We start from the raw sequence: 18,498 nt of genomic DNA, 5'->3' as shown, positions 1-18,498 counted from the left end.
TTAGGGATTTAGAGATGAGGTATCTATTTAGGGCAGCATATCCACACTGGCTCAGCCCTACGATGATGATGTGAAATCTCTACTAGAGATAAAAAGGTGCTCTATACTCATTTAGACATCTAACCCTACATGTTGCAATTCATCATCATCCAAAGTCCGTCATAAACTTGTCTTAAAACCCTTGCCACTTTTCCACCTCTTCGCTGCAAAACATCCGTTTTACTGTTTGTATCCTCTTCAAGCCAATCACGCTCGTGACTTGGATTAATGAGATTCTCACGCTCTGATAGTTGGCTTCTCTCATCTTCGTCCCTGCTCCCAAGACTCAGATCACTGACACTGTGATCTCCATCCGCCGAGTCACTGGACATGCGAGGGGTACGGAAGCCGCTTGTCTTTTGGCCTGGCGCTTGCTGTTGACTTGAGCCTGCCTGGAGCTTTCTTCCCAAGTCCTCGGGTGAGTCTGATATAGATTTTGTCCAAGTTGCAGGGGCCACGTAATCACCTGCGCCATGAAAACCACGCTTCGGGATGGGTTGCGAATTGGGGAGGGAACCTGGCGCATGGACTCCGGGTGGAGAATGATATACTGCTGCTGTATTTGGCTTTCCTTGAATTGCTGGAACAGAGGTACGCCGGGCCAGTGAAAATCCGGGTGAAGTGTAGTCGGATGACATGCTGTGCCCGGGAAGAGATGACTCTCCCTCCTTTGGTATGTCAACCGCTACAGGCCCCAACACAGACAGACTGGTCTCCTTCCGTCCGGGAGGCTTCTTGAGCATCTGAAGGCAATAGTTACTGTCTGCTTCGCAGTCGTCGTAGATCTTTTTGAAGGCGTCGTAAATTTCAGTACAACTCGCTCTGTCCTTCGGGTTAAGCCGGAGTAGCTTCTTCTCGACAAGTTCCACCAAGTCATTTGAAAAGTCGGACGCGCTTTCATCTTCGTAAAGGTCTCGGAACGCCTAGGAGATTCGTCAGTGCATGAACAGCGAGCCTCAAGGCCGACGACTGCTACTCACCTTGTAAACGGACCGCTTTGCCTCCGCGGCCGGTTGTGGGGGCCCATTTCTTCCACCACCTATTTGTAAATAGTTGAAGAATGTGTCCTCGGGAAAAAATGGATTATTGTGTTCCGCTGTCCTTGCTTTCGAGAACTTCTGGACCTCGTCCCAGCCCTTCAGATACCATATGAGAAACTCAAGAAGAACGCAAGCCAGAGACCAGATGTCGTAGTTCTGCGCAATCTTCTCATGCACATCGTACTCTGGAGCTCGATACGTTGGTGACACTCCCACGTTGTTCAGACGAGGATTGATGCCAGATTTGGAATTCGTGTCATGAAAGTCGGCGAGGCCAAAATCCGATATCGTCAATACTCCGTGCTTATAGCCCTTTCTCTGGTTGTCATCGCTGTCAAACCATAGAATGTTCTCTGGCTTGAGATCGCCATGCCGGCCATGGCGTTTGTTTGTCCCTCCCGATGATGCGCGGCGGGTGTCTTGGTGGATCATGCAGAGACCCTCAGCGATTCCGAGGCACTGCCTCGCAACCCACAGGGCTGTGCCGTGGTCGTGGTTTCTAGCATGGGGTTGTGCATTTTCCTTCCAAAAGTCCATCAAGTTTCCCTTCGCACAAGGAAACACGAGATGATAGTCTGGGCCTCGTGAGAAGGTCCAAAGAAGCTTGATAAGGTGGGGATGCTCTTTGTGGCTGAACCTCCGAAGGCTGGAAACCTCCTCCCGAAACGCGTCTTCAGTTGGGTCGACCAAGGTCTTCACGGCATAGCACTTGGCCATGTCCTAGTAGTCGCCGGGCCCGGTTAGATTGAGTCGGTACAGAGATCGGTAGTCGGAGAAGAACCTACTTTGACGCCGTTATAGTGGCCGGGGTGTAGCTCAACTCTGCTAACAGCGCTGAACCCACCTCTCCCGATAGAAGTGCTAGATCGGTAAGGCAGGACGGTTCTTGTACCAAGATCCCAATGCGGAGGTGTCCCTGCGCTGTTCCCGACCTCGCTGAAGACAGGAACATGAATCTTCCATTGCTGGGCCTCGAAGGCCTCAAGGTCTTTGTTATCCCATGATGAGGATAGATTGACCGACTTCAATTGGCCATTCGAGTCCCTCTTGTGCAATGTCCTCCTTTGCGCGGCACCTCGCTCTAGCTCAAAGGGAAGGTTATTGTCATCAATACCTTCTGCTATGAAGTCTAGGATTGTTTCGAGCTTTCCGATGAGGATCAAGATGGCGACAAGTTCCATTCTTTTGGAAAGGTCGCTTGTGTTCACCTTGTGTGCCGAGTTGTGCATGTTGATTGCTTCTGTCTGGGATTGAGAGCCGAGAGCGAGAGCCCTTGCAAGCACCTCGGTAGTTCTCTCCGCACTAAGGAGTCTTTCCAGCGCATCCCGAGGTAAGAAGTCATAATCACGACCTTTCTCGCTACTACGGATCATGAAGTCGCGAAGATCTTGCCCCAGTGCCTCAATGGGGTTTGTTGATGGTGTGGGAGATTGTGAAAGGTTTCCGCCAGTAGCAGGTTTGGCCTTGTTGATGTCGTTGATGTTGTTGAATGGGACACTGCGCTTCGGCCTACCTGGAGTATCTTTCGACATCGGATTGACCAGTATTATCTAGGTTGGATACCCCTAGACACGAGTCAGCTCAGCCAAATTCGGGAGATATGTGGGATGGTGAATACCTTGTGGAACAACCCTAAACAGTGCTAACCGCGCGAGGAAGTGAATTTTCAAGTGTAACGTTGGACACGAGAATGGTGTGTAAGAGTAAAGATTATGTGACCGTTATGGTACAAGTAGTAAGAGGGGCTGGGGGTTGTATATTGTCTTATGACGACCTTCTCAACACCCCTTACACAAGCGCTAGGCAACGGCCTTGCTGCAAGCTGGCGATGAAGATTGAGCCTGGCTGAAAGCCTGGTTCAACTTGTCGGCTCTGCCTCCTGGCTATGGATCCGGTGTGTGTGGACACCGGTCGGCAGGGTGCCTGGAAACCCGACTGCAAGGGCCACAAGGCTCTGAACCGGTTCATCAGCTACACACCCAACAGAGATACCTAGTGGTCAAATATGTCTCGCATGCAAGCCATAATTGCGAATCGTTACTCGCTGGTGGCTGAAAGAGATTGACGGTAGCACCGAGGGAGGTGGTGTGTCCCTACGCCCGAGGCAACTGCCTCGGCGCGTAGCACTGCAGCTTCACAGCCACTTATTCTGCAAGTCTCAGCGCACCAAGGAATAGCTAAGCCCCCGCCTGAATTTAGGATTACGAGGCGGCAAGGCTCCTGCTTTCATATTCGGCGAAGTCGCCGGTCGAGGCCGACACAGGCGAGCATTGGCAGGTCACAAACTTGTCTGCATTGGTCTATTTCCGTTTGTGCCTAGCCTTTTTCACCCCCCCTCCTCAATATTGATGCGGCATGCTCGGTGTTCATGTGTGGGCTTGTTACTTGTCAGGAGTCCAGAGCTGAGTAGTGGGTGCCCGCGAGCGTAATTGTCATTCATGGCGAGGCGGACTTACGTTGCATCTGCAGACTCTCTTCTCGGAGTTAACCAACCAGTTCCCGCCACGATAGCTCGAGGCCTACCGATGACGCGGAATAAATACAGCAATCAACCCCCCCCCCTCGACTTAAAGATCCAACTCAGCCCCCCTTGCGTTCCACTATCCTAAACGCTACAATCACTTGGTGCTGCTCTATCAGTCACAACTGTCACTGTGCTGCTATGACGCCGATCAACTCCGAGTTCCACACCCACCACGCCACACCTCACCAGCTTTTCCGTGAGCTCAGAAGTATTCTCGGTGACGATGCTCGATTCAAGGTCGAGATGCGTCATAATATCTACAACATCGAAACCGACCAGGACCTAGATCTGGTAAGCATCTTCGGTGCCCTACATGGGTGATCTATGATGGAGATTACTGACTACTTGCTACGCATAGGACGCGCTGTACAATCGGTGTAAGCGGCGGCGACGAAGGGTACCTCGTATATCTACCTCGACTGGCTTGTAACGCAAGAGTGCAAGAGTACAGATATCATCCACTAAAGCTAGCCGAACACCGCGCCTACGCCGATAACCTCCGAGATTGGTATAGGCACCATGGACTACTGTTCACTGGAGGGACTATAGTTTTTTGTCATTTCCTGCATTACCTTCACCCTTGTATTTAAGGCAGGCCTTAACAATCACTTCCCAGTTTTCTTGTTTATGGGCTTGCTTGACATTGCTACCCCTTAGTATGTAGTTAGTTTGACGGCCAGCGGCCTATCAACTGTCATAGAGATTTATAGAACAGACCGCGTTGGATTGATTTCAAGCCATATACTTATCCTTTTTTTTTTCTTTGTGAAGATTAGTACAGTTGCTGTTTAACTTGGTGCGTTGTCAATGGATTGGGACGAATTGCACGGGTAGATGAATTATAAAGCCGAGGGTATGAAGAATTCATCTCGACAGAAGCTCTATAGAATGAAACCCAAATACTCGTCATCTATTATCTTTCCCCAACATCTGTTATATCAGTCTTCGTCACTTTCTCAGATAACCTTTCTTAACTGGCTAAACCATCGAGTCGACAGCCTTTCTATTTAGACTCAAGATCCGGGCCTTCACACGACAGAGCCACTTGCTTCCCTGGGAGTTTTCCTTGCGTCTAGAGTGACGATATACCCCTATATACCACCAAGTGCTCAGAGTAACGAATGTGAAGGAAGTAGCCAAGACCACATAGATCCAGAAGTACCCTGACACAACTTCGCCATGCCCGGCGGCGCCCCAGTCAAAAAGTCCCATTGAGAATATACTCTAAGACATAAAGCGTGAGTTTTCTGTTCCAAGTTTCAATTGGTTGACATACCGCAAAAAAGGTTCCTGGCAAAAATATCATCGTAATGACAGCAATAGAGCGCATGTGACGTGAATCGCGGCTGGCAGCTATTGCGATTTCCAGATTGGTTTCTCCTTGTGCCTAGAATAATCAGAATTTGTAGGAGTCCTTGGTAGAAGAAGAACTATACCCATTGTGTCGCCATTGCCATGCCGTCAACTCTCATTGTGCAATCCCGTACCTTTTCGTGGTACTCGTCGATGATATCCCGCAGACGGCTTTTAATCCTGTTTCCTGCTCTTTCCATCGCTTCTTGTACTTGATCCGCTTCAAGTGGCTGCTGTGGTTGTGAGGGTTCGCAAAATTCCTTTTCCAATGGATAGAACGAATAGGCTTTGCCTTTCTCGCCATCCCCATTTAAATCTATCCCTTCTGTAGGTTCATCGTAAGAGAGAAGTCTAGGTGTCCGAGAGCAGCAATCGTAGAATACCTCAGAAGGCTCTTGAGGGCCTCTGTACCTTGTCATGAGCGCAGCCACAGCTGATGGCGGCCCTTTCGGCAACTTAAAAATGGTGTGGTTCAGCTCATCTGCATGATCCTGAAGCTTTTCCAGGTTGACAATCCAGTTGCTCAACTGGTTGCGGAGATACGTCGTGTCCAGCCATGCGGCCCTTTTTGCTTGTTTTCGTCTTGCCTGTTCCTCAGTAGACATGAGTTCCAGATCTTCGGAAAACGTATCTATCTCGAGAATTTGTGTTTCCAGCTCGTTGACCGTATCGTCAACCAGGCAAACATGCCTTTGTCTCTCTAGTTCCACAAGAATACCGGGCATCAATAGTGGATGATCAGCTTCAATTTCCACTTTGCCAAGACGCTGTAGCACTTGCTTCTCTGTTGAGATTGGGCAACCAAACATGATGGCAAATGTAAGTTTACAATGGGGGAAATATGTAGCCGTCAAGGCCAGGTCACCTTCCCAAGCATTCGAAGTCCGGCAATTATACACTATAAAACGTGTGAGATACTTGGACTACGTTGACAAATAGGTTGAACTTACCGAAAGCAGGGTACGTCTGTTCATTTTCGGGGCCCATCTCAACCTCTGCCGCCGAAAAAGTCGGTATATCGGCTCTGCTGATAGCACGAGCTATCATGCTATGGACGTAGAACTTCTTGACGATGGTATGGAATGAATCTTGGGAGAACGGTAATATCCGCAATGTGCGTTGGCCGTTCTTGTTGGAGGAGGTTGGTAGCTCTCGTGGCTGGTCGGTTTCGTGACGCTTTATTCTCTCGAGCCATTCATCCGATCTAACTTGGCGGACCGGTGGAAAGTCACGCTCCCCATTCCGTCTAGCTAAACTGTCATCATGGCATTAGCAAGTTGATCAAGTTTCTTGGCATGGTGCCATACATCAGAACGAGTCCAGATTCAGACCCATCGAGGGCCGGATATTCCTAGGGAAGCGATTAGAACACAACAGCGGTAGTATCGGGATATTGCAGTTGTATCGTAGCGATGCCGTCTTGATCAGAAGTTCGGGGGCGGTGACAGCAAACACCTACAAATCGTCTTTCTCCGAAACGGAATGTATGCGCTGCACGCACACTAAATGGTGAAGCACTTACCGTCTCAAACCACTCATTCCAGTCTTCCATGTTTTCCATGGTCCATATCACAGGTTTCTATGCTGTCAGGGCTCATGCCGGTTCAGGCTGAGGGAAATGAACCCACCTCGGAGTCGGGAGACAGCCGCACTATTGTTGTGGCCATTTCGCTGTACTTGAAGACATTTCTCGGCGCTCTGGTATCATATAGGGAGCTGTCTTGGGACCAGTCCATGGCGGAAACGGGATGTGATGCAAAGTGTGCGCTGGCGAAGGGCGTCACAAAATGTTGGGGGGTATCGGCTGGAGTTATGGCGAATTTTGCGGCTCAACCACCCAATACCTCGGCCAATCAATTAGCGACAGAACAGACACAGCCCTCCTGTCACACCGCCGAGCAGAGCAGGGCGACCTAGCACAGCCTCGAGGGGCAATCAGTTGCCTCCTTCACCTTTATTTTAACAATCCCAACTCATTTTACAAACACCCTTTTCGCATCCCTCTGTCACAATGCCCACCATCGTTGTTAGAGCGACCTACACGGAGCAAAATGCCCTCGAAACCTTCTTTACTGATATATTCGGCTGGGGTACCGTAACAGTACTTGTACGACAATCAGGCCATAATCCGCCTCGCGCCCGGCAGCAGCTAACACTTGTCATCAGTGGAAACGGGGAACCTTTCAATGTTCCATCCCTCGTCAGCTTACGGACGTTCGTCACATGATCGCCTAGCATCACCTATAGATAGGAGTCGCTAATTATTGCCAGGCCGAAAAGGAAAAGTTACAGCAAGTGGTCAGCACGGAGGGGCATTACTGAAGTCCTTTATGGTGAATGAGTTTTCGCTTGCCTTTGCATGCGATCCAGTGAGACGAGACATGGTTGAGGGAGATGAAAATGAGTGTGAGATATAGAAAATAGGAACAGTAGAACCCTGCCATCCGCCCTCCTCCATTTATCCATCCTTAGGATTGGGTGTGCCGTCGATTTGCTGGAATTGCTCCGGCCTCAGTTGTTTCCCCTGCTCCTCCTGTCCTCCTACTCCCCCACCGCCTTGTCTTGTCGGGAGATTGAAACCTTGGCAAACGAGTTCAGTTCTACCTCTACAGCTGGGGCAAGGAGTGATGTCTTGTCATCCCTTGGAAGTCCCTTTGTGCAGTAGGCCTCGGTGCATTTGCGTTGGATTCTATCAAGCTTATTCTTCAGCTCCCCGGACGAGGATCGCTTGCCTGTCGACCCAATAGGTGCTTTCTTTTGTTTGTCCTCCAAAACAACCAGCATCTCATGTTGAATCAGGTCCAGGACATCATGAATCAACTGAGAGCAGTTCTCATGGCGTCGTAATCGCTGAATCCACTGTTGCCGTTAGTTCCACACACGCTCCCAGCATCGCGAGACTTACTTTGGTGACTTCAGGTTTGACCTGTGCCACATATCCGCCGTTCTCTGTTCTTTTCAGTACGTAGAACATGTTGTTATTAGCACCGGTAATGAGGTACGTGGTCACTCTCTTGTGACGAAAGTCTTTAAGAAGGTCTCGGCCCCCAAGCACCCATGTGATGAATTCGAGGAATAGGCAACCAAGAGTCCAGATGTCGAAAGATCTGGAAATCTTGCCACCCGTCACATCACACTCCGGCGGGCGATACCCTGGAACGCCCGGGACTTTCTCGTTCGGAATGTTGGACCGGCTTGTGTCCCGGTTGAAGGCTGAGATGCCGAAATCAGAAATGATCAAGTGGTATTGATCCGACTGCGCTGAAACGGGGAAACAAAGGATGTTGTCACACTTGATGTCTCCATGTCTTCCGTATCTATTCACAATGTCGGGAACCAGATTGAGGTGACTGGGGTTGTGGATTGTGTCAAGCGCGCCGGTGATGCCCAAAAGCTGCTTGAAAGCCCAATCAACTGCACCATGAGTCCAGGAAGAATCGTGCTGTTCTAAGTACTCATCGAGATCGCAATGGGCGCCTGGGAAGATGAAATTCCACTTGTCGCCATGTTTGAAGGCCCCCAATGTGGTCACTAGATGGCTATGCGCAACGCCGCTGAATCGCTTCAGCTGGTCGAGTTCTCGACGAAATTGCGGTTCGTCTTCAGGTTTCGTGCCATGGAGCGTCTTGATGGCAAAGCCACTTATATCTATGTTGACCTTCAAGCATCTGTGTTAGTATCCATATCTGGAATTCAAGGGGTGTCCTTGCTTATCAAACATACTTCGCTAAGGGCGTCTTGGAAAGAATGGCTGGTGGGGTGAAACTCGACACGAGTGACCGTTCCGTATGTGCCCGAGGCATGCAATACCCTGTCACTGGTGCCGGTGAACTGGAATTTGCGCCATGGCCGCGACATCCTAGACGTCAACTCAAACTCCTTGCAGGTTTTGTCCTTGGTTAGTCCAAAGAACGTTGTCATGACGTTCCACTGGTCTCTCTCAAACCCCTCGTGTTCGCCACTCCGCCAGTTTCCGAAGCACTCTAGGAGTTTTGACGGGTTTTTTGAGGAATAAACTCTGTATCCACGCCTGGCCTTCTCAAGGATGATGGGCAGTTTTTCATCGCACACCGTGTCCTTGATGAACAGCTCGAGATCTTTCACTTTGTCCTGAAGCAGGAGAAGCGCAAAGACCTTGAGGTATGACTCCGTTTGAGTGCTACCTTCGAGCGGATGAACTTTGTTGACAAGATCATCAATGTCTCTGAAAGCGTATTCTGATCTCTTGAGCTCATACTGGACCCGATCTCTGGTCAAAATATGGCGCAGCAGTTTGTCGGTCCAGTATCGCCCATCTTCGCCAACAATCTGGTAATCGCGGAGCACGTCTGAAAGTGGAGCGTCATTATCCTCTTCGATAGGTATGAGACCACTGCCTTGGTATGTGTAGTTTGCATGTTGATCTGGCTGAGGGTTTGGAATAGTAGATCGGGTGGGAGGGGAGTCGGTGGGAGGGCAGTCGGTGGAATTAAGGGTAATTCTTGGACCGTCAGGAGGCATGAGGGTAGTAGTATCTTTGCTTGGGAAATGAGAGAATGATCAATGAGTCAAGGTGATGTGGAGTAGAAGGAGTCGTGTCGAGTTTAGAGGTAAGTCCGGGAAAGGTCAACCTTTAATACCAAGATTCAAAATGGCAGCTTCACCGTTTCTTGCTTAGATGGATGCTGAAGGAGTCAATTGAGATAAGCGACCCGGCTAGGAAGTAACAACCTAGCCACTTGATGCATCATCACGCACACGCCTTGCTGGAGTCTAATGGTTGCAATCCTGCATCAAACACTGTCGCACAATGAGCAAAGGTCTCAACTTGGCGCCCATCAAGGAGAGCCACCTACTTCCAGGATGGCCAAACGGCAGATTCTTCTGTATCTCAAACAGAAATTTTTGGCGTTTGGGGTCATGACTGCGGGAGGGTTGAGCTGGTCGCCGATTGGCGTGGAGTATGCAGTGGCTTCGCACACGGTTAAGTGTAGGTCTTGTGATTCGATAATATCTCACGGCCTCATTTCCCTATCACACCGAGAAAACCAGAGCCTCATGAAAGTTGAGGGAATTTGTCTAGAATGTTATTGAGCTGAACCGGGTTCAGGGCCCAGCACCCAATAACATCAAGAGATGAGCATAGCAGTTCTTGGGGAGCCCGAAAAGGGCACTTGAGGGTTGCGTGTTGAACTTCAAAGTGCTCTTGAGCTCACCATGCATGGACAAAGCAATGCAACACCAGACTATACCCTCTCTTTTTGGATCAAACGTAAGCTGTCGATGCGATTGGGGGGCAGAAGCAGCCAAGTTTCAATGTGAACGCTGCTGAAATGTTGGTCAACAACCTCGGCGATAGATAGGTGGCTGCAGGCCGTAAAGTGCAACCAGACGTCTTCATCAGACACCAACAATATTTGCCTCAATCCTCCAATCCAGGTCTAAGTACAAGCAGGAGGTTGATGACCAGGTGTAGGAGCTTCTATTGGTACCATCCGGGCAGTCGAAGCAGGTATTACGGGCACTCATTTCGTTAAGCTACACAAGAAATGCAGTAAATATCGGTGGCATCTTTAGCAACCAACTAGGTACACTAGATACACATAAAGCCCATCTCGTGCAAGAGACCAAGTTGTAATATTTACAAGAGAGTTACATATGCACCTTTGTTTTTGCGTCATTCTCGCATCGCGAAGAGGCTGACCGGTCAGCAGGGGCCGCAAATCGAAAATCAGACTGTGGGTTGCCTTGGGCTTTGTAATTTCATTTGAATTCCATTTGTAAATTACATCAAGGCTGCCCAGCCTGCCTCGCCAAGGCCCCAGTGGCAATGAGAGAGCTCGGTTACGGCTCAAGATTGGCAGGTTACGCCAGGCAAGTGGCCAATTGTCAACCATGCCCCGCCTCTCAAATGCAGGCAACCCAATATTCAGCAATCAAGGTGACAATCAGATGATATGACCCGTGGACTAACCCCCTTTGCCAAGTCGTTGGCAATCAAGGCTGAGAAACGCCTGTCTTACCTGCATTGTGGCTCATGCCGTTATGACCACTGTTGTCTTGGGTGTCTTGGCGTCAAGCTCGCTTAATGAGTCAAGTGACACGTTGGAGGTGCACTCATCGATCCCTGTCAAAGGATTAGGTGCCTTTACAAGTAAGGCTCTTGAGAGGATGTTCTCTTTTGGTCGCTGGTACAATGGTCTTTGGCAACCCCCTCTACAGCATGGTTGAGCCCCTGGTCCTTCGGGAACGAGATGGGATGTATCCCACTAAGGCTCCGAAAAGTTGGATCAGATTCGCGAGGATTAAGGTACCAGAGTTTGAAGTTGAGCAAAGTCCGTGGATGATGATTAGTTTATAACCCAGCCTCGACGCATATGCCTTGCCCTCTTCAACTTCCACCAATTGCCGGGGCGCTAGTTGAAGCTTCGAAAACCTTAACTTAAAAAAGGAAAGCTAGTTAGCGAATCAAAACTGCTCTCTTCATTTGACAAGGAAGAATTCCACCAGTTGAATGCATGATCTGCATATACAGATATTCTCTAGTCACGGCCAAGAAAGCGGCCAGCTTTCCCCGGACAGGAGTTCTTGCTGACCAAGAGAATTTTCTCTCCGATGCCCCGTAGTCACCAGGGAGCCCGCAGCTCGTGGAAGCCGAAGGTAGGCTTTAGACTTCGTACCTTATGCCGCCTACCCTCCTCATATCGCTTCGGTTGGCGGCGCGCGGCGACCCGGCCGGGTCCCGGTCCGCAACAACAACCATCGAGGACAGGTCTGTTGCTGCTGCCGCCGCCCCCTCTGGCAAATCCACCCAGCCCCTGATTTAGAATTCACTCCAAATCATCATCTACTCCGTTGACAAGGGGGCTCCCCTGCCTCAGGGCTTCCCGATGCTGGACCGTGTGCGGTGCTTTGATTGCGTTGTTATCCTTACATAGCTCGCCATCACCACCATCCTCTAGATTAGCGGCCTATTGGGGACCTTATTCGTCGTCAGTGGCGGCAATATATTCGCCCTTGCCTACAACTCGCTGCCTTAGCGACTGTCCGAGAAGGAGGTGTGCCCCAAAAAGCGCAGTGCCTCAGTTATCCTTACCCAGGACTACTCTCCAAAATGCGAAAAAGGCAAACTAATCTCAAGAACTCCATTTAAGTGTATGTGGCAACGCCTACTCTTGTGATGCAATATCACTGCTATCCTAACCACCCCCTCTATAGTTTGCGACCCCAAAGAACCCGGATCCTGAAATACGGGTGATTTCTTCGGTCACGAATCTCGCGGCGGAACTGCGAGATGTACACGTAAAACTTCTCCCTAGACCAACCCAGAGCGTTGGCCACAAAAGTCAACAGACCCTCGGTATCCTGAGTGGCAAAGAGCTGTCCAAACTGACCCATCTCCTTGAGCTTAGGATCCTTTGGCCATGGGCTTATAGGGCACTTGAATTATGTCAGCAAGGCGTGGCATATTTAGCAAGCCGTCCTTACCTTGTAGTTCCACTCCTCAATGTCAACGAATCCAGCCTCCTCCATAGCCTTTCTCTGCAGATTATCGGCAAGAACAGTAAAGCTTCGACCGCTTGACTTGGATCCCTCGATAAAGATCTTATCCCACTGCCCCATGGCCGACTCGGGTGTAACTGTTCCATCGTCACTCTCAATGGTAGGTGAGGCTTCAAAGCTCTCGAGCCAGCCGCCAGGCTTGAGAGTCTTGTGGGCCTGCTTAAACAGTTCAGTCCAGTCAGGAATGGTACCAACTAGATATCGGATGTGAACATAGTCAAAGGTTCCAGGAGTGAAGGTCCATTCTTGAGTACAATCATCGATTTCGCTGAGTGGGCTTGTGTTAGAGAAAGATCCCCAACGGCCGTGGATAGACTAACAATTTCAGGTTTGGGGGAATCCAAGAGGGTTGAATTGGCGAGATATCGGTACCAATAACGTCGCAGCCAGGGAACTCGTCGGCGAAGTCACTGTATTTCATCGTCAGCGCCATTTCGTCACCTCACGCATGCTCATTCACTCACATTGCCCAAATACCTGTATGGGTTAGCTTCATCCTAATACCATATGCATCATGGGGATTGCTTACCAGTTCCGCATCCAATATCAAGAGCTTTCTAAGTTCAAGGTTAGCGAGGATTTGCTGGTCTTCTTCGACTTGACTTGCCTCGATATCCTTCTCAAGAGGCGCTAGGTAAAGTCGTCCGTCTTGAGCTAGGGTCCACATATGGTGACTTCACTGCGTCAGTAATGTCAACTCAATGAGGAATGTAGCTCATCTTACATGATATCCATGGCCTCGCTTTGTTTTTCGTCATTAGATCCCCTGAGCTCTATCAGTCAACGAATTCGAGGGTGACTGCCTTTGGCACGAACCAATAAAAGGCATTTCCTCTCTCGCTGTGATACGTCCTCCCATGAATGGTTCTGTACTGTAGAATACTGGATGTAATCGAGGCGGTGGAGCTTTCAGCATCCGGTCCCAAGGCAGAGTCGGCATCGCTGTCTCCAACATCGTCATCCGCCTCAATGACCTGTTCCTGTTCGGGAGCGTGCTCGGACACGGGCGACGAGCGACCCTTTGGACTACTTCCAGGACCTTTTGGGCTACTTCCAGGCATTTTTGGCGTTCAAGATGGAATTTTTGAAAAGAGCACAATACACGAAAACCCTTTCTCCGGGTTTGGGCGCTTAAGAGATTTATTGAGTGGTGTTGGGAGCGGGGAGACCTGGTGTGAGACAAGACTGGGACTGGGGAAACGTATGTTGTCATGATTTTATTGGCCTCCTCAACGAATATCACTTGTTTTCTGCATAAAGGCGGACCCGGGCCGTCGCCCGTTTCGTGTCAGAGTTGCATGGAGAGGAGAACTAGTCACTGGTAGTCGGCATATGGGACAGGGTTTAGGGGAGCGGCGGGGTTGGGGTTCGTAGTTAGTCTATAGTAGAGCCATTTAAATAGCTTCACTCGGTGCTACTCTGGCTCAATGCCTTCTAGGCCAAGTGCTGTGACCGCGAAATCACTCGTGGGCCGTTGGCTGTGGGGAGGTTGCACCACTCAGAGGCAGGGGACAAGACGACGCAACCAACAAGACCCTAGTTGGAATGATTCTCGTATCCCCTTCCGGGCCAATCGTTTGTATAGTTTCTCCCGATTCACGTTGCATACCCCCACAGCGACGACACACCTGACTGTGTCTGTGCCCGTGCCAGCAGAAGGCGCCTCGAGCTCCTCTTTTGAGGCCTGTCTGAGAGAATCATGAGTGGGGATACATTAGCCAAAGTTAAATCTCTCAAAGATATTGCTGATCTTTTCTACATTCTCTCTCTTGCACATGAATTTGTCTTGGAAGCGCCTCGGCTGTTGAAGATGGTCTTGGTCTAGACGAGTCGGGGACTTTGAGACTTGGCGATGAGCGATACGTCATTCAACAGGTGCGCGTCGAACAAAACACGAGTCAAGGCTTATAAGACCCGAACTAGGCACTCTGTATCAATATTTCCAAGGGAGACGACTCAGCTCGACCAGCATGGCCATCATCACCAGCCCGACTGGTCTAACCGGCACCAGCCCCTGTACCGAGATCTCGTTGAAGATCACAATAGCACAGCCACTTTAATCGATCCTTGCGCACATCGATCAGGAGCTAGCGCGGTGTTCTCACGATAACATATCACCTCCTCGGTTGGGAGGACACCATGTCGTCGGGCTGATGTCCCGTTGTCGCACACTCTTGATCAAGGTAATCTTGGAGATTAGAACCCGTCACTACATTTTTGGTTGGTCAAGGGGTTCAGGCAGGTCACGGACAATAAAGGAGCGGCACTTGGCGAAGTGTACGCATAGTTAATCTCCATCCCGGAGCCCAAGCCTTGTTTTGCAGTTGCTGATTATTCTAAGGTACTATTATTACAATCGTCTTTTCCTCCTCGCAGAAATGTTTTCGTCATTGCCATCTATTCCGCGCGCTGTCGCTTGCGAGACTCTCCGTTGCCGTTGGTAGCCTCACCCTGGGCGGCAAAGTACTCGAGGCTGCCCTTGGGGTCGGCCTTCATGGTCTTGCCACCCTCCTGCCAGCCAGCAGGGCAGACCTCGCCGTGCTCGTCGGTGAACTGGAAGGCCTTGACAAGGCGGATGGTCTCCTCAACGTCGCGACCGACGGGGAGATCGTTGACGGTGATCTGTCGGAGGACACCCTTGGGGTCGATGATGAAGAGACCGCGCAGGGCGACACCCTCGTCCTCGATCAGGACGCCGTAGCTGCGAGAGATCTTGTGGGACTTGTCGGCGACGAGAGGGAGCTCCAGGTCGGGACCAAGACCACCCTGCTTGCGAGGCTTCTCGACCCAGGCGAGGTGGGTGAAGTGGGAGTCGGTCGAAACACCGAGGACGGTGGTGTTGATGGCGCGGAAACGCTCAAGCGCGTTGTTGTATTGGATGATCTCGGTCGGGCAGACAAAGGTGAAGTCCATGGGGTAGAAGAGGAGGACGACCCTGTGAGGATGAAGAGGTTAGTCGCGATTAAACTCGTGATGGACGGACGCCAGGCTCGGGGCCATTGACGACCGCGACGGAGACGGCGCACTCACCATTGTCCCTTGAACTCGGACAGCGAGATGTCCTTAAACTCGCCACCAGGGTAGAGGGTGGTGGCAGTGAAGTCGGGCGCAGGGCGCTGAACGAAGGCGGTAGACATTTTGATGGTGGGTGACGCGTAGAGGGTCGTAGAGATGGATTGATTGATGGATGGTGATGATGATGATGATGAAGGAAGGGAAGAAAAATTGTCTGCCCGTGTTACAGAGAATTGAAGGTCCCCTGGCAACACTTGACGAGTGGGCCCTTTCTTATCAGGGGCCCCGCGGAAAGGGGTGGAATCACACAGTCTAGCGCCATATTGCTTTTGCGATTGCCTCAGGAACGAGTGATTGTGTTTATTTGTAGCAGGAGCTTGGTGTCTCTTTGACTCGTGAGAATGGCATTTTAATTAATTGATGCTCTTGATCTCTAACAAGCCCCTTCGCTCCATCGATTGGCGTCCAATTTTGAGTTGCTCGTGATATTTTGTTCCTGCTGCAATGACGCAATTCGCGGACCCTGAAACACGAGATCACGCGAAATCACGTGGTCGAACCCACATCGCATCAATGCTTTCTGCCTGAGGCACCCGCTTTGGGACATCAAGGTGTGCAAAGAGAATGCTCCGAATAGTTACCCTACATCTGCGAGTTAATCTGGGTTTCTTGCCAGGATGACATGCAGCTTCGGAGTAAACAATAGCCTATAACATTGGTTGATTTAATTTTAATAGGAAAGCTCCTTTAACTACTATCTGACCCACGCGATGCTCGCCAATTCTGTCACATCTCTTCGCGCACCTCTTTGCCAGGACTGTGGGGTCCAGCTGGAAAGGCTCGTCGGCAGGTATCCGGCGAATTTGCTCTTTACTGCAACCGAGTGGACGAAGGACCTTGACGGCAGAGTAGTGTGCTTGATCGGACATGTAGGCGACACCCAAGTGTTGCTTTCCTTGTGGAAGACAATGGTCGCGAGCAACAACAATACCCAACAGATTGGCCATTGGCCCCGCTGAGACACAGACGCCAGGCCACGTCCTCAACGGCTGAGCACGCGGCGTCAAGCTCACTCTGCCTGTCCAAGGGACTCATGATAAAGACTGTTGCCGAATGAGTTGTTATCACTTTAGACGGGTTACCATAGTCCTATAGTGTTCCAAGTCGTTGATAGATCAGCCACGAGATTACATCTCAAGTGGCACTTCTCGTCAAATCACAAAATGAGGTTCATGTTAAAGAATTGCAGTGATATTAGACCTATCAAAGGCCGTAGTCCTCCATGTACACCTGTGCACAAAACAATTTAACCCGTTCACTCCATCCCGGTCCAGTAGGTCAGAAGGGGCCAGGAAAAACCGGCGAGCGAATCAAAAACCTGACCCTCTGCCTCTAGACTCAGAAACACCAGCACTGTCTGCTCCCGTTCCCCCTTCCCTATTCGTTCACGCCATAGCGGGTGGACCAGTTCTCACCGCTCTGGTTCAGGACGTTGTAGACAACGTTGAGGATATCGGCCTTGCGCTGGTAGTAGACCTTGAGCTGCCACTCCTTGCGGTTGTCCTCGCAGGACCCCTTGTTAACGGCGACGACGTTGGCAGTCAAACCGCTGTTCTCGGCGATGTCGTAAGACTGCTGGTTGAAGACTTGGCCATCGTACCACTTTCCCTTGCCGGTGCGGCGAATCTCACGGAGAGTGAGGCTCTTCTCGCCAACGTAGTAGACACGGACCTGTTCGCGGTTCAGTCAGCAACAAGCGGATGGTTGTCAGATGGGGTTTCCTTACCTCGTCTTCCTTGGTGTTGGGGTTCTTGTAGGCGACGGCTGCGAGAATGGGCAGCTTGGAGTTGACAATGATGGGGTTTCCGTTGATCTTGAGGTTATCAGAGTTGTACTGCTCGCCCTGAGTCTCATCAGAAGTCTTGCTGGACCAGTAGCTGATCTTGAAGTCACGAGTGACGTGGAAGACGAGGTCCTGGTTCGAGACCTCGGTGACGACGGCCGTAACGTCCTATGAGATATGTTTAGCAATGGGGATACAGAATGGAGAAGGCAAAGGGGAGCACCTGAAGAGTGTCAGTCATCTTGAATGAGGATGGGTTTGTTGAGTCGGGAGTGGTCGGTTGGGAAGTTGATTGGGAAGCTGGCTGGGATGCTGGTTGAGAAGTGAAGTGATTGTGAACTGCTTGGATGAGTTTGTGAAGGGGATCCGCGAGGCCTTTTATAGTGCTCTTGGAGTCTGTGGAGACTGCAGGGTCTGCTTTGGGCTCTTGATGGAGGTTCAGAAGCGAAGCACCTCGGAAGGGGATGACGAGGCGGATCGTCACGATGACCAGTATCAAGCAGCTCATGCACAGGATGCAGCACAGAAGGAGGGAGGTAGACAGGAGCAGGTGCACCGTGGATGACTCCAGCCCCCAGGTGGGCGTCATTGCAGGCGTCATGGCAAGCATCGTGTTGCTTCCTTTGGCAAGGGAGAAGGCGGCAGTGAGAAGTCTGGTTGGGGATGATTCGTGGAGAGAGTAGCTCAATGTTGCCTTGCAGAGTTGTTTGCATTGGTCAAACACCGGAGTGGACCTGTTGTTATCGAGTGATGCAGACTGCGTCTGGTGTCTTCATCGAGACCTCGCAGGCTCTGAACTTCAGCTCTCCACGGTCACGTTCCAGACCGACACGGAATCCAGCTCGCCACGATACTATGCCATGACATGCGCCAAGCTGGTACATCCACGGACGTCAGTGACTGTGGTCACCACCTCGCAGGTAGCCACAATTCCCTGCCGTCCGCCAAGTTCGTCCAACCAGGATCTGTAGATGCTGAAGCCTCATCACATAGTAACTAGCCGCCGGGGTCTGTGACTCCTATCGAATAGACCTTCAATGAGGGCTGAGGAAACAGGTCAGCTTCAGCCAGCCATTGCTACCGTCTACATGATTTACGTAAATGCAAAAACTGCCGAGGTGCAGGCCAACCGGTTGATCACA

General features: G+C 50.7%; 7 protein-coding genes across 7 annotated transcripts; 1 reads left to right on the top strand and 6 right to left on the bottom strand.

Annotated features, from left to right (window-relative positions):
- Nucleotides 1–125: 125 nt before the first annotated feature.
- NCS57_01439200 (Protein kinase domain-containing protein) lies at nucleotides 126–2,611 on the bottom strand (the record flags this gene model as incomplete). Its single annotated transcript, XM_053063996.1, has 3 exons — nucleotides 126–962; nucleotides 1,020–1,799; nucleotides 1,865–2,611. 3 exons carry the CDS (start codon nucleotides 2,609–2,611, stop codon nucleotides 126–128), a joined length of 2,364 nt encoding a protein of 787 aa, XP_052907329.1.
- A 1,046-nt stretch (nucleotides 2,612–3,657) lies between these two features.
- Nucleotides 3,658–4,033, top strand: NCS57_01439100 (uncharacterized protein; the record flags this gene model as incomplete). The annotated part of the gene is made up of 2 exons (XM_053063995.1): nucleotides 3,658–3,894; nucleotides 3,962–4,033. Exons 1-2 carry the CDS (start codon nucleotides 3,742–3,744, stop codon nucleotides 4,031–4,033), a joined length of 225 nt encoding a protein of 74 aa, XP_052907328.1. The 5' UTR covers nucleotides 3,658–3,741.
- Nucleotides 4,034–4,581: 548 nt separating this feature from the next.
- NCS57_01439000 (Protein kinase domain-containing protein) lies at nucleotides 4,582–6,692 on the bottom strand (the record flags this gene model as incomplete). Its single annotated transcript, XM_053063994.1, has 7 exons — nucleotides 4,582–4,827; nucleotides 4,880–4,990; nucleotides 5,040–5,854; nucleotides 5,907–6,211; nucleotides 6,264–6,307; nucleotides 6,479–6,535; nucleotides 6,585–6,692. The coding sequence occupies 7 exons, from the start codon at nucleotides 6,690–6,692 to the stop codon at nucleotides 4,582–4,584; spliced, it is 1,686 nt and encodes a 561-aa protein (XP_052907327.1).
- An 805-nt stretch (nucleotides 6,693–7,497) lies between these two features.
- On the bottom strand, nucleotides 7,498–9,456 carry NCS57_01438900 (Protein kinase domain-containing protein; the record flags this gene model as incomplete). Its single annotated transcript, XM_053063993.1, has 3 exons — nucleotides 7,498–7,815; nucleotides 7,862–8,614; nucleotides 8,680–9,456. 3 exons carry the CDS (start codon nucleotides 9,454–9,456, stop codon nucleotides 7,498–7,500), a joined length of 1,848 nt encoding a protein of 615 aa, XP_052907326.1.
- A 2,691-nt stretch (nucleotides 9,457–12,147) lies between these two features.
- Nucleotides 12,148–13,559, bottom strand: NCS57_01438800 (uncharacterized protein; the record flags this gene model as incomplete). The annotated part of the gene is made up of 8 exons (XM_053063992.1): nucleotides 12,148–12,375; nucleotides 12,424–12,766; nucleotides 12,819–12,908; nucleotides 12,963–12,975; nucleotides 13,028–13,055; nucleotides 13,106–13,172; nucleotides 13,223–13,264; nucleotides 13,315–13,559. The coding sequence occupies 8 exons, from the start codon at nucleotides 13,557–13,559 to the stop codon at nucleotides 12,148–12,150; spliced, it is 1,056 nt and encodes a 351-aa protein (XP_052907325.1).
- Nucleotides 13,560–14,895: 1,336 nt separating this feature from the next.
- NCS57_01438700 (uncharacterized protein) lies at nucleotides 14,896–15,635 on the bottom strand (the record flags this gene model as incomplete). The annotated part of the gene is made up of 2 exons (XM_053063991.1): nucleotides 14,896–15,433; nucleotides 15,529–15,635. The coding sequence occupies 2 exons, from the start codon at nucleotides 15,633–15,635 to the stop codon at nucleotides 14,896–14,898; spliced, it is 645 nt and encodes a 214-aa protein (XP_052907324.1).
- A 1,315-nt stretch (nucleotides 15,636–16,950) lies between these two features.
- On the bottom strand, nucleotides 16,951–17,597 carry NCS57_01438600 (uncharacterized protein; the record flags this gene model as incomplete). Its single annotated transcript, XM_053063990.1, has 3 exons — nucleotides 16,951–17,244; nucleotides 17,300–17,524; nucleotides 17,580–17,597. The coding sequence occupies 3 exons, from the start codon at nucleotides 17,595–17,597 to the stop codon at nucleotides 16,951–16,953; spliced, it is 537 nt and encodes a 178-aa protein (XP_052907323.1).
- Nucleotides 17,598–18,498: the final 901 nt, after the last annotated feature.

This window comes from Fusarium keratoplasticum, chromosome 12, assembly GCF_025433545.1.
Source record: "Fusarium keratoplasticum isolate Fu6.1 chromosome 12, whole genome shotgun sequence".
In the NCBI taxonomy this organism is placed as follows: domain Eukaryota; kingdom Fungi; phylum Ascomycota; class Sordariomycetes; order Hypocreales; family Nectriaceae; genus Fusarium; species Fusarium keratoplasticum.
The sequence above is the reverse complement of the archived record's forward strand: the minus strand, read 5'-3'. Positions and strand labels throughout refer to the sequence as shown.